At 53.3% G+C, this 12,978-nt stretch overlaps 1 protein-coding gene across 1 annotated transcript in view; it reads left to right on the top strand.

Moving 5' to 3' along the window:
* Notch3 (notch receptor 3) overlaps window positions 1-12,978 on the top strand; it is a 35,867-nt gene that overhangs the window by 21,342 nt on the left and 1,547 nt on the right. Inside the window, exons 21-32 of the mRNA XM_048342462.1 lie at window positions 13-145; window positions 234-491; window positions 579-697; window positions 1,098-1,672; window positions 2,847-3,179; window positions 5,675-5,829; window positions 6,362-6,584; window positions 7,565-7,649; window positions 8,065-8,227; window positions 8,637-8,941; window positions 10,145-10,292; window positions 11,334-11,431. Coding sequence (XP_048198419.1) covers window positions 13-145; window positions 234-491; window positions 579-697; window positions 1,098-1,672; window positions 2,847-3,179; window positions 5,675-5,829; window positions 6,362-6,584; window positions 7,565-7,649; window positions 8,065-8,227; window positions 8,637-8,941; window positions 10,145-10,292; window positions 11,334-11,431 — 2,595 coding nt within the window. The remainder of the gene's footprint in view (window positions 1-12; window positions 146-233; window positions 492-578; window positions 698-1,097; window positions 1,673-2,846; window positions 3,180-5,674; window positions 5,830-6,361; window positions 6,585-7,564; window positions 7,650-8,064; window positions 8,228-8,636; window positions 8,942-10,144; window positions 10,293-11,333; window positions 11,432-12,978) is intronic.

The raw sequence follows: 12,978 nt of genomic DNA, 5'->3' as shown, positions 1-12,978 counted from the left end.
GTCCCAACCCAGTGTCCAGCTGGCTATACAGGTGACAGCTGTGAGACCGATGTGGATGAGTGTGCGTCCAAGCCCTGCCAGCATGGGGGCTCCTGCATCGACCTCGTGGGGCGATACCTTTGTTCCTGTCCCCCTGGGACTCTGGGTATGTCAGGGCCAGCATGGTGGTGATGAGGGGACATGTGGGAGGTTGAGTCTCTTCCCTCCACTGACCCATCTCTCCTCCCCCCCAGGTGTGCTCTGTGAGATTAATGAGGATGATTGTGGTCCAGGCCCACCGCCAGACTCTGGCACCCGCTGTCTGCACAATGGCACCTGTGTGGACCTGGTGGGGGGCTTCCGCTGTAATTGCCCCCCGGGATACACCGGTCTACACTGCGAGGCAGATATCAATGAGTGTCGTCCTGGGGTCTGCCATGCAGCACATACCCGGGACTGCCTGCAAGTCCCAGGAGGGCACTTCCTCTGCCTTTGCCATCCGGGCTTCACAGGTAAGCGAGGGAGGCCCGACTGGCCTGGGACGCTGCCTGTCTTTCTCCCGTGGTGGCTGACCCACCCTCCTGTCCTTGCTGGTCCAGGTCCTCGCTGTCAGACTGTCCTCTCTGCCTGTGAGTCCCAGCCCTGCCAGCATGGAGGCCAGTGTCGTCTCAGCCCAGCCCCTGGCGGTGGGCTGACCTTCACCTGCCACTGTGTCCAGGTAGGTGTGGAGACCCTCTGGGGGATGGATGGGGGCGTGGCCTCAGGGAAGGGTATGGCTTCAAGGGGGAAGCGGGAAGGAAGGAGTGGAGAAGGGGAGAAATACTGAAATTAGCTTAAGAGGTTTGCAGAGTAGGGTTGAGTTTGGGGTGCGGCCTGAAGGAGTCGTGGCCAGGGGGCAGGAGTGGCCGAGGGGCGTGGCTTGACGGAAGCGCGCTCTGTTGGGGGCGTGGCCTTCCGGGGAGGCGTGGCTTAGTTGCAAAGTGGAGCCTTGGGAGGAAAGGGAGCAGTTGGGTCTTCCCCCTTCCACTTGTTGACCTTGCTCTTCTCCCCCCATCTGCCTTCTTCCTTCCCTTCCGCTCCCCATTTTTCCTTTCCTTCTCCCACCTCGTCGCCTTCAGCCGTTCTGGGGTCCGCGTTGCGAGCGGGTGGCGCGCTCCTGCCGGGAGCTGCAGTGTCCGGCGGGGGTCCCGTGTCAGCTGACCGCACGCGGGCCGCGCTGCGCCTGCCCCCCGGGACTGTCGGGTCCCTCCTGCCGGGGCTCCCGGGCGTCCCTCCCGGGAGCCGCCAACGCCAGCTGCTCCGCCGCCCCTTGTCTGCACGGGGGCTCCTGCCGCCCTACGCAGATCGCTCCCTTCTTCCGCTGTGCATGCTCTGCGGGCTGGGAGGGGCTGCGTTGCGAGACCCCGGCGGCGGTGGCGGCCTCGCCGGAGGTGCCGCCGGAGGAGCCACGGTGCCCGCGGGCCGCCTGCCAGGCCAAGCGCGGGGACGGGCGCTGCGACCGCGAGTGCAACAGCCGGGGCTGTGGCTGGGACGGCGGCGACTGCTCGCTGAGCGTGGGCGACCCCTGGCGGCAGTGCGAGGCGCTGCAGTGCTGGCGCCTCTTCAACAACAGCCGCTGCGACCCGGCCTGCAGCTCGCCCGCCTGCCTCTACGACAACTTCGACTGCCACGCGGCTAGCGAGCGCACCTGCAAGTAAGGACCCTCCCCCGCTTTCCCTCCCCCCGAGCCCACTCTCCCTCCGTGTCCGTCTGGTGCATTGCCCCCCTCCCCTGCCAGCCTCACTCATTTGCTGCACATCCAAGGGCATTTTTTTTTTTTTAAATTTGTGCTGGTCCTGGGGCTTGAACTCAGGGCTGTTGCGTTCTTGTGCTCAAGGCTGGCATTCTGCCACACAGCGAAGGCCACAGGTCAACTTCCGCCTTTTTTTTTTTATGGTGGTTGTTTAAAGAATCTCATGCAGGTAGCTGGTGGTTCACGCCCCACGCCTGTCATCCTAGCTACTCAGGAGGCTGAGATCTGAGGATCATGGTTCAAAACCAGCTGCGTCAGGAAAGTCCGTGAGACTCTTATCCCCAATTAACCGCCTAAAAACTGGAAGTGGAGCTGTGGCCTTTAGCAAATAAGCTCAGGGACAGCACCCAGGCCCTGAGTTCAAACTCCACCACCACCACCAACAACAACAAAAGAGTCTACCCCCAGATTTTCCTACCTGGGTTGGCTTTGAACCATGATCCTCAGATCTCAGCCTCCTGAACAGCTAGAATTACGAGCGTGAGGGCTGGGAATATGGCCTAGTGGCAAGATCGCTTGCCTCATATACATGAAGTCCTGGGTTTAATTCCCCAGTACCACATATACAGAAAACGGCCAGAAGTGGCGCTGTGGCTCAAGTGGCAGAGTGCTAGCCTTGAGCAAAAAGAAGCCAGGGACAGTGCTCAGGCCCTGAGTCCAAGCCCCAGGACTGGCCAAAAAAAAAAAAAAAAAAAAAGAATTACGAGTGTGAGTTACCAGCGCTGAATTTTTATTTTGTACTGGTCATAGGGCTTGAACTCTTCAGAGCCTAGATGCTCTCTTGGAGCTTTGTTTGCTCAAGGCTGGCACTCTGCCACTTGAGTCACAGCCCCACTTCGAGTTTTTGATGGTTAATTGGACATAAGATTCTCACGGACTTTCTTACCTCATCTGGCTTCAAACCATAGTCCCCAGATCTTAGTCTCCTGAGTGGCTAGGATTACAGGTGTGAGTCAATGGCACCCCTTCCCTGTCCCTTGTGCAGACACTGTGTGGTTTGTTGCTTGCCATTGTGTGTGCATTTGAGGGGCATCAGAACCCTCCTGACACTGCTCTCTCTCTCTCTACCTCCCAGCCCTGTGTATGAAAAATACTGCACTGACCACTTTGCAGATGGTCGCTGCGACCAGGGCTGCAATACGGAGGAGTGTGGCTGGGATGGGCTGGACTGTGCCAGTGAGGTCCCGGCTTTGCTTGCCCGTGGTGTGCTGGTTCTCACGGTCCTGCTGCCCCCTGAAGAGCTGCTGCGGTCTGGTGCGGATTTCCTGCAGCGGCTCAGTGCCATCCTGCGCACCTCACTGCGCTTCCGCCTGGATGCGCGTGGCCAAGCAATGGTGTTTCCTTACCACCGGCCCAGCACTGGCTTTGAACCCCGAGCCCGACGGGAGCTGGCCCCTGAGGTGATCGGGTGAGTGACTCCACGTGGACCTTCCTGAAGGAGACCTTGGGTGAGGAGGTCAGGACCAGGCATCTTTGTTTTTTGCTAGGCCTGTGGCTTGGACTCAGGGCCTGAACACTGTCCCCGAGCTTCTTTTGCTCAAGGCTAGCACTCTACCACTTGAGCCACAGCACCATGTCTGGCTTTTTCTATAAATGTGGTGCTGAGGAATCAAAGCCAGGGCTTCATGTGTTCTAGGCAAGCACTGTACCACTAAGCCACATTTCCAGCCCGGGACCTGGCATCTTTGATTTGGATTTTGTAGGAAGGATGGATGGATGTAGTGAGTGAGTGTGTGCGTGTGTGCGTGTGTGTGCGTGCATGCACATATGCACACAAGTACACTAATCCTGGGGCTTGAACTTGGAGCCTGGGCATTGTCCTTTAGCTTTTTCCCTCAAGGTTAGTGTTCAACCACTTTGAGTCACAGCTCCATTTCCAGCTCTTGTAGTTATTAGAGTCTCACACACAGACTTTCCTGCCTCCTCTGGCTTTGAACTGTGATCTTCAGATCTTAGCCTCCTGAGCGGCTAGGATCACAGGCATGCATCCTGGCTTGGATCTCATTTGATTTCATGTTTCCTCCCTCCTTCACTCTCTCCTTCCCTCCCTCCTTCCCTTCCCTCCTTTTTGCTGTTACTTTCTTTTCTTTCTTTTTTGCCAGTCCAGGGGCTTGAGCTCAGGGCTGTCTCTGAGCCTCTCTGTGCTCAAGGCTTGCACTCTACCACTTGAGCCACAGTGCCACTTCCAGCTTTTTCTGAGTACTTTATTGGAGATAAGAGTCTATGGATTTTGCTGCCTGTGCTGGTTTCCAATCTCGATCCTCCGATCTCAGACTGCTGAGTGGCTAGGATAACAGGAATGGACCATAGGTGCCCTGGTTTGGATCTCATTAGATTTCATGTTTGTTTCTTAATGTCTTGGAGAGCCATCTTTGGCAGTGTGTCTCCTACATGCTTTTCAACCCATCAGGGATCGTTTATTGCTGTGGGGCAAAATTTGCCTCCCTGAACACCGAGAAGCTTAACAACATTATCGGTTATAAGATGGTGGCGCTGCCCCTTAGTGGTGTCTGTGAAAAATACTTCCAGAGAGAAACAAGTATCTCTTTGGTCGGTTGGGTGGGTGGGAGTGGAGAGGCATCACAAATTGAACCTGTCTGCTTTTGGAGAGGCGGGCAGTTTAGCAGAGTAGTTAAGGGCATGTGTGGTTGTTGTTTCTTAATTTTTATTTTTTAATGACTCTGGGTGCCTGTGATCCTAGCTACTCAGGGGCTGAGAGCTGAAAATAGTGTTGTACAAAGCCAACCCTGGCAGGAAAGTCTTAAGACTCTTATCACCACAACTCTGATGTGGCTCCAGTGGTAGTGTGCTATCCTTGGGTAAAAAGAGCTCTGTAAAGAGAAGGCCATAGGGACTGGGAATATGGCCTAGTGGCAAGAGTGCTTGCCTCACATATATGAAGCCTTGGGTTCCATTCCTCAACACCACATATGTAGAAAAGGTCACTGGTGGCACTGTGGCTCAAGTGGCAGAGTGCTAGCCTTGAGCAAAAAGAAGCCAGGGACAGTGCTCAGGCCCTGAGTCCAAGCCCCAGGACTGGCCAAAAAAAAAAAAAAAAAAGAGAGAGAGAGAAGGCCGTAGGTTCAAGCCTTAGTATGGGCACTAAATGAATGAATGAATGAATGAACTACCTGTCTGGTGACTTGGTAGATGAATTGGAAGGCAGTGGGGGATGGTATTTGTTGAAGATGGAGCCGAGGCCTGAGGAGGACAGAGCTGTAACACAGAAAGGTGGGGGGGGGGGGAGGGAGGCTGGATGTAGGTTGGAGGACTGGCTCTGGTTGGAAGCATCCAGGAATGGAAGGGCTAGAGAGAGTAGCCAGTGCACTTACTGTTTCTTGCTTCAAGGGACAATGATAATCACAGTGGGTGGGTTCTGCCCCCAGCATGAAAACAAAACCACATGGGTACAAGTAACAATGAATGATGTAAGAATAAAAACAGACTGTTGGGAGACTGGTCTCAGAGGGTGAGTGAGGATGAATATGATTAAAGTACTTCATATGCATGTATGAAAACAGAAGGAGGAAGTCTGTTAATTCTGTTAGAAGGGGTGAGGAGGAGGGAGAGGGATGGAGGGGTGAGGTTTATGGAAGTCCTCCCTCCTCCTTGGCCCACCAATGTATGCTAATAAAAAAATCTTAATGAAAAACCAAAAAGCCCTCCCACAGAGCAGCTGGGATTGGATGTTTCAGCCCGGTAAAAGACTGTACCCAATCTCCACTAGGGTGGCCACAGTGAGACCTGTTTTGGTGGCACAGTGGGTTGGGTGCCAGCTGGGAGCAGGCGGGCAGCAGAGACGGGGACGTCGGCCCGGAGGGGAGCCGAGGGGACCCGGTGACCCGAAGTGCCTTGGGCTAGGCCACCGTGGAGCCTCAGGGTCCTTCCATTCTCTCCCCGCAGCTCCGTGGTGATGCTGGAGATTGACAACCGGCTCTGCCTGCAGTCTCCCGAGAACGATCACTGCTTCCCCGATGCGCAGAGTGCCGCAGACTACCTGGGAGCCTTGTCGGCTGTGGAGCGCCTGGATTTTCCCTACCCACTGCGGGATGTGCGGGGTGAGACCAAGGGTGTGGGCAGTGGGCGCCTGGTGGGCGGGTGAGGCGGAAGCCCCTGGCGGCTGTTGCTGCCTCACTGTATGGTTGTGGCAGGCCCCTTGGTTAAGGCCCCACCCCACTGTCGGAGCCCCACCCACAGAGGATGCCACGCCCCAAACCTGAAACCACGCTCAGCAGCCAAGGCCACGCCCAGTATCTGACGCTCCTCCCCCTGCCCCGTTAATTCACATCCTGCAGCTAAAGCCCTGCCCCCTGGTGGAAGCCTCCTTGGCCGCTGAAACCCTGACCCATGGCTGAGGCCCCGCCCCACAGCAGAAGCCCCGCCCCATCTCCGAGCCCCGCCCACAGTGGAAACCCACCCTGTGCCCCGCCCCACATAGAAGCTCTGACCTATTGGTATGGCCTCGGGTATGGTGGAAGCCCCACCCACAGCATAAAGCGTGTGTGGCTGAGGCGCGGCCCCACCTCGAAAGCCCCGCCCACCGTGGGGTCCGCCCCTCGGCTGAAGCCACGCCCACCTCTTCTCCCGCAGGGGAGCCCCTGGAGCCCTCTGCGCCCGGCGTGCCCACCATGCCACTGCTGGCCGCCAGCGCTGTCTTCCTGCTCATCATCTTCGTCCTGGGCGTCATGGTTGCCCGGCGCAAGCGCGAGCACAGCACCTTGTGGTTCCCAGAGGGATTCGCGCTGCACAAGGACGCGGCCGCTGGACACAAGGGCCGGCGGGAGCCTGTGGGACAAGATGCGCTGGGCATGAAGTGAGGACCAGTCTTGTCCCCCAGCCTCTTCTGTGGTTGATCTTTGACCCACCCTTGCCTTCACTGGTGTTGGCCTTTGACTTTAAGTTAACCTTCACTTCAGACTCCATCCTGGACTCCAGTGTTCAGCCTCTGTGATTCCTGAGGGACACCCCGATTTCTGACTATTCCCTGGGTCCCTATTTCCACACTTCACCCCCCCCTCCTCATCGTCACATGACTGCTGACCCTCCTCCATGACCCCTACCACCACCTCTGCCTCTAACCCACTCTCACCTCTGAGGAACTTCCCATTCAACTTATTTATATTTATATTTATTTAGGCCAATCCTGGAACTTGAACTCAGGGCCTGGGCCCTGAGCTTTTACATTCAAGGCTAGTGCCCCCAAGGCTACCATTTGAGCCACAGCTCCACTTCTGTTTTTTGAGTGGTTAATTGTAGATAAGTCTTTCCTACCCCAGCAGGCTGGCTTTGAACCACAATCCTCAGATCTCAGCTTCCTGAGTAGCTGGAATTACAGGTGTGAGCCTGTCAACTTTTTCATGTCTTTCAACAGAAATGAGAGAAATGTCAACCTTCCCACCCTGCTGAAATTCACCTGTTTTTCTTTTTTTCATGGTGGGGCTTGAACTCAGGGCCTGGGCACTGTCACTGATATCTTTGTGCTCAAGGTTAGCACTCTACCACTTTGAGCCACAGCACCACTTCCAGTTTTTGAGTGGGTAATTGGAGAAGAGTCTCACTGACTTTTCTGCCTGGGCTGCCTTTGAACCCTGATCCTCAAATCTCAACTCCCTGAGTAGCCAGGATGACAGGTGTAGGCCACCTATTTACTAAAATCCCCCTTCCCCCATTCCCACTGCAGCCCCCTGACCCTACCTACATCTGTGACCTCTGCTCCATCTCCACCCCAACTCCTCTCCAAGGGTGGATACCCCCAGTGTTCTTTGTCACATCCTTTTCCTCCTGTGCCCCCAGGAACATGGCCAGGGGCGAGAGTCTGATGGGGGAGGTAGTCACAGACTGGATGGACACAGAGTGCCCGGAGGCCAAGCGACTGAAGGTGCTGCTCCCCTCTTCCCTTTCAGGGTCCTGGGTACCCGCACCTCCCATGTTCTGGGGGACAGTAGAGTGCCTCCATGTTTTCTCCATGTGGGTCTGCGGCTGCAGAGGAGGCAAGGAGATCTGTAGGGGGAGTCCAACAGGGTTCATTGGTTGGGTGGAAGTTCCTCTGTCAGTCCTTCCTAGGTCATTGCAATGGGGACCCCCCTCCTGCTCTTCCCCAAACCCAGACAATTCTATTTTTGGGGGGTGGGGGTGTTTGTCCTGGGGCTTGAACTCAGGGCCTGGGCACTGTCATTGAGCTTCCTAGGACGCCACTGGGGACATGGGGAATGCCCTTGCCAGGCCCTGCCAGTGTCCTTTCCCACCTCAAAGGACTGAGGTCTGAGAACCTGGGTCCTTTCCTGTTCCTCCAGGTTGAGGAGCCTGGAGTGGGGGCCGAGGAGCCTGTGGACTGTCGCCAGTGGACCCAGCATCACCTGGTGGCCGCTGACATCCGTGTGGCACCAGCCATGGCACTGACACCACCACAGGGAGATGCGGATGCTGACGCCATGGATGTGAATGTGCGAGGCCCAGGTCAGTGCCCTGTTCTGGGTGCTGTCTCTCTCTCTCTCTCTCTCTCTCTCTCTCTCTCTCTCTCTCTCTCTCTCTCTCTCTCTCTCTCTCTCTCTCTCTCTGTATGTGCTAGTCCTGGGACTTGAACTCGGGGCCTAGGTGGTGTTGTCCCTGAGCTTTTTCTCTCAAAAGCTAGCACTCTACCACTTGAGCCACATCTCATTTGTGGCTTTTTTGGTGGTTACCTGGAGCTAAGTAGCTCACAGACTTTCCTGGGCTGGCTTTGAATCACGATCCTCATCAGATCTCAGCCTTCTGAGTAGATTACAGACACAAGCCATCAGTGCCTGTTTGCTTTTAATGCCATGCCCTTGACCTCGGTCCCTTGCAAAAGCCCCTGTGGCTTTGTGACACCCTCTTGTCCCTGCAGATGGCTTCACCCCCCTCATGCTGGCCTCCTTCTGTGGGGGGGCCCTGGAGCAGATGCCCCCTGAGGAGGAGGAGGCTGATGACACGTCTGCCAGCATCATTTCGGACCTCATCTGCCAAGGGGCCCAGCTTGGGGCTCGGACTGACCGCACGGGCGAGACTGCCCTGCACCTGGCTGCCCGCTATGCACGGGCTGATGCCGCCAAGCGGTTGCTCGATGCCGGGGCGGACACCAATGCCCAGGACCACTCAGGCCGCACCCCTCTGCACACGGCTGTGACCGCTGACGCCCAGGGCGTCTTCCAGGTGAGCCTGGTTCACCTCCAGATATCAGAGCTGGGGTGGACAGACATCAGACACCTTGGATTCAAATCCAGGCTCTCTCTCTCTCTCTCTCTCTCTCTCTCTCTCTCTCTCTCTCTCTCTCAGTCGGTTGTGGGTCTTGAGGGCTGTCTCTGAGCTCTTTTCCTCAAGGCTAGTGTGCTCTATCTAGCACTTTGAGCTACAATGCCACTTCTGTTTGTGTGTGTGTGTGTGTGTGTGTGTGTGTGTGTGTGTGTGTGTGGTTAATTGGAGATAAGAGTCTCACAAGGACTTCTTTTGCTTTGGCTGGCTTTGAACTTCAATCTCAGATCTCAGACTCCTGAATAGCTAGGATAACATTGGTGAGGCTCTCTTGTTGTGTGTGCCGGTCCTGGGGCTTGAACTCAGGGCCTGGTCACTCTCCTTGAGCTTTTTTTTTTTTCTTTCTCAAGACTGGTGTTCTACCTTTTGAGCCACAGCTCCATTTCTGGCTTTTTGGTGGTTCACTGGAGATAAGAGTTTCACAGACTTTCCTTCCCTGGCTTGCTTTGAGCCATGACCCTCAGATCTTAGCCTCCTGAGGAGCTAGGATAACAGGCACGAGACACCAGCACCTGACTACAAAATTCCTACAAAAAAAGTTTAGCTTGTGATGGAACTAGCAGGACGTTACCCCATCATAAGTCTCGGGGAAGCTGCAGCTCAGAGATTCCAAGGTGTGTGCTGTTTGGGTTCTGCTAATCCTCTGCTCCTGGTATGACTTTCCTGTTTTTTTGTTTTTGTTTTTGTTTTTGCCAGTCCTGGGGCTTGAACTCAGGGCCTGAGCACTGTCCCTGGCTTCTTTTTGCTCAAAGCTAGCACTCTGCCAATTTGAGCCACAGCGCCACTTCTGGCCTTTTCTATATATGTGGTGCTGGGGAATCAAACCTAGGGCTTCATGTATATTCCCAGCCCCGTATTTTTTTTTTGGCCAGTCCTGGGCCTTGGACTCAGGGCCTGAGCACTGTCCCTGGCTTCCTTTTTGCTCAAGGCTAGCACTCTGCCACTTGAGCCACAGCACCACTTCTGGCCGTTTTCTGTATATGTGGTGCTGGGGAATCGAACCCAGGGCCTCATGTATACGAGGGAAGCTCTCTTGCCACTAGGCCATATCCCCAGCCCCCCCGTATTTTTTTTTTTAATTTTAAGTTTTTCCTTTTTTTCTAGATTCTCATTCGGAATCGCTCTACAGACCTGGATGCCCGCATGGCAGACGGCTCTACTGCTCTGATCCTGGCGGCCCGCCTGGCAGTGGAGGGCATGGTAGAAGAGCTGATAGCGTGCCATGCAGATGTGAATGCGGTGGATGAGCTGGGTAGGCTGAGCAGGAAGCAGTGGGTGGCAGCTGGGAGGGGTCACCCGTGGAGAAATGGGTACTGGTGCTCATCCCTGCAATTCCAGCTACTCAGGAGGCTGAGACCTGAGGGTCCTTATCTGAGGAGAGCCTAGACAGGAAAGTCGTGAAACTCTTATCTCTAGTTGACTACCAAAAGGCTAGAAGTGGAACTGTGGCTCAGGTGGTAGAGCATCAGCTTGATTGAACAAGCTGAGGGACAGTGCCCGGGCCCCAAGTTCGAGCCTCAGGACCAGCATGCACATGCACACACAGCAAACCAACAAACAATCAAGGTGGCTTTCTCCCAGGTAGTCCATTTCTATCTGTTTTGTTGGGACAAAATTCAAGGCCTGGTTCCTGATCCACACACCTACTCCTGTCCTTTAGGCTTTATTGGAAGAATTTCATTCTACTGCCACCTGCTGGGCTATTGTAATAAAAATTTGCAATTAGAGCTCTGATCTATATAAGTCTTGTCCTGGATTTTTGCTGATTCTCACCACACACACCACACTCCTTGGCCATTAAAAAAAAATCAATCAGTTAATTAAAATAATAAGCAGTCAGTTATTTATCATCAATTTTTATAATTAAATTTATTTAACAAGTAATTATTTATTAGTACTATTATTGTTATTACTATTATTGTTTTGTGTGTGTGTGTGCGTGTGCGTGCATATGTGCACGCACGTGCTCCTCCATTTTGAGCTACAGGGCCACTTCCGATTTCCTGGTGGTTCATTGGAGATGAGTCTCATGGACTTTCTAGCCTCCATCCTTAGAGCTCAGCCTCCTGAGGAGCTGGCATGGCAGGTGTGAGCCACCAGCGCTTGGTGCAGTTACTATGCAGGAATACTGATCCACACACCAAACACAAGGACTCAGCTATCACAGCGGCCTGCCATCCTCCTCTCGCTGGCTAAACCATTTTGTAGACACTTCCTGTCCCTCTATACTGGGGCATGGGGCTTGTGAGCCGGGCTCTGGCCTTGATTGTGACTTTTCTCTCCCTCCCTCCAGGGAAGTCAGCCTTGCACTGGGCTGCGGCTGTGAACAACATAGAGGCTACCTTGGCTCTGCTAAAAAATGGAGCTAATAAGGATATGCAGGACAGCAAGGTGAGCCTTCAGCCCTTCCCCTCCCACATGGATATGGGGGTCGTAACACGCCCCCCCCAAGCATAGGTGACAACAGGGTGGGAGAAAGCTAGTGGGAACATTCACCCTGCCTGCAGCCAGTGGTCAGGGCTGACAACTGGGGCCAAGAGGCTCTGAGAATGGGTCTGAGGAAGAAGTGTAGCAGCTGCTCTGTGACCTTGGGGAAAATTGCTTAACTTCTCTGAACTTCAGTTCTTATCTCAAAAGTAGGGAAGTAAGGATATTCCCCACCTTCATTTAATTTCTGGAGGGTTCCATAAGTTAAGAGGTTTGTAAAGTGTTTACAGGCCCTCAATGAAAAGAGACAACTCTCCCCGGGTGCTTTTGTTATTATTATTATTATTTTTACCAGTCTAGGGCTTGAACTCAGTGCTTTGAACTGGGCACATTTGCACCTGACTGGTGCTCTACCATCTGAGCTATGACTCCAATCTGGGCTTTGCTGGTTAGTTGAAGATAGAGTCTCTAGGTATTTTCTTCCCAGGCTGGCTTTGAGTCTCCATTCTCCAGATCTCAGCCTTCTGCGAAGACGGAATCATAGACATAAGCTACCGATTCTTGCCTCTTTAATTTTATTTTATAAATAGGAAAAGTAAAGACTCAGAGGAGTATAGGCTAGAATTCTGTCCTTATTTCAAATTTCCATGTTTTATTACTATGGATTTTGTTTTAATCTTACTTTTAAAATGCCCTATATATGTACCTATATTTTATATGTCCATATACAATATATATCCATATATAATACATGCATATATTATATATACATTATATGTAATATGCACATGCACTCACACACACATTCTTGGTGGTGGTCTTAGGGCTTGAACTCAGGGACTGGACTATTTTCTTAAGGCTAGTGCTCTACCACTTGAGCCACAGTGCCACTTCTGGCTTTTAAAAAGTAGTTTATTGGAGGTAAGAATCTCATGAGGACTTTCCTGCCCCAGCTGTCTTTGAACCATAATCCTCAAATCTTAGCCTCCTGAGTAGCTAGGATGATGATAGGCGTGAGCCATTGGCGCCTGGCTTAAAAATATATGTATATATTTTCAATTTGACTGTAAATTTTGTGTCTAGCTAGGTGCCGGTGGCTCATGCCTGGCATCCTAGTTACTAAGGAAACTACGAGCTGAGGATCATCGTTTAAAGTCAGCCCAGGCAGAAAAGTCTATGAGACTTTTATCTCCAATTAACTCCCCCCCACCAAAAGAAAAAATAAAACAACAAAAACCCAGAAGTGGAGCTATGGCTCAAGTGGTCAAGCACTAGCCATGATCAAAAAAGGCACAGGGACAGTGCCCAGGCCCTGAGTTAAAGCCCCAGGACTGGCACAGGAAAGTAAAAATATAAATTTATGCCCAAGGTGAGTGTTGTGTGACTCGCCTGCTAGACCTTTCAAAGGAAGCACGTTTTCATCAGGTCCTCCGGCAGAGCTGGGATGTGAACCCTGGTCCATCAGCTCTGGGTCCTCAGGATCTTTCAGAGATTGGAAATCTTGGTTGATC

The sequence above is a fragment of the Perognathus longimembris genome, chromosome 3 (assembly GCF_023159225.1).
Source record: "Perognathus longimembris pacificus isolate PPM17 chromosome 3, ASM2315922v1, whole genome shotgun sequence".
Classification (NCBI taxonomy): domain Eukaryota; kingdom Metazoa; phylum Chordata; class Mammalia; order Rodentia; family Heteromyidae; genus Perognathus; species Perognathus longimembris.
This window is presented reverse-complemented; position numbering and strand designations above follow the sequence as displayed.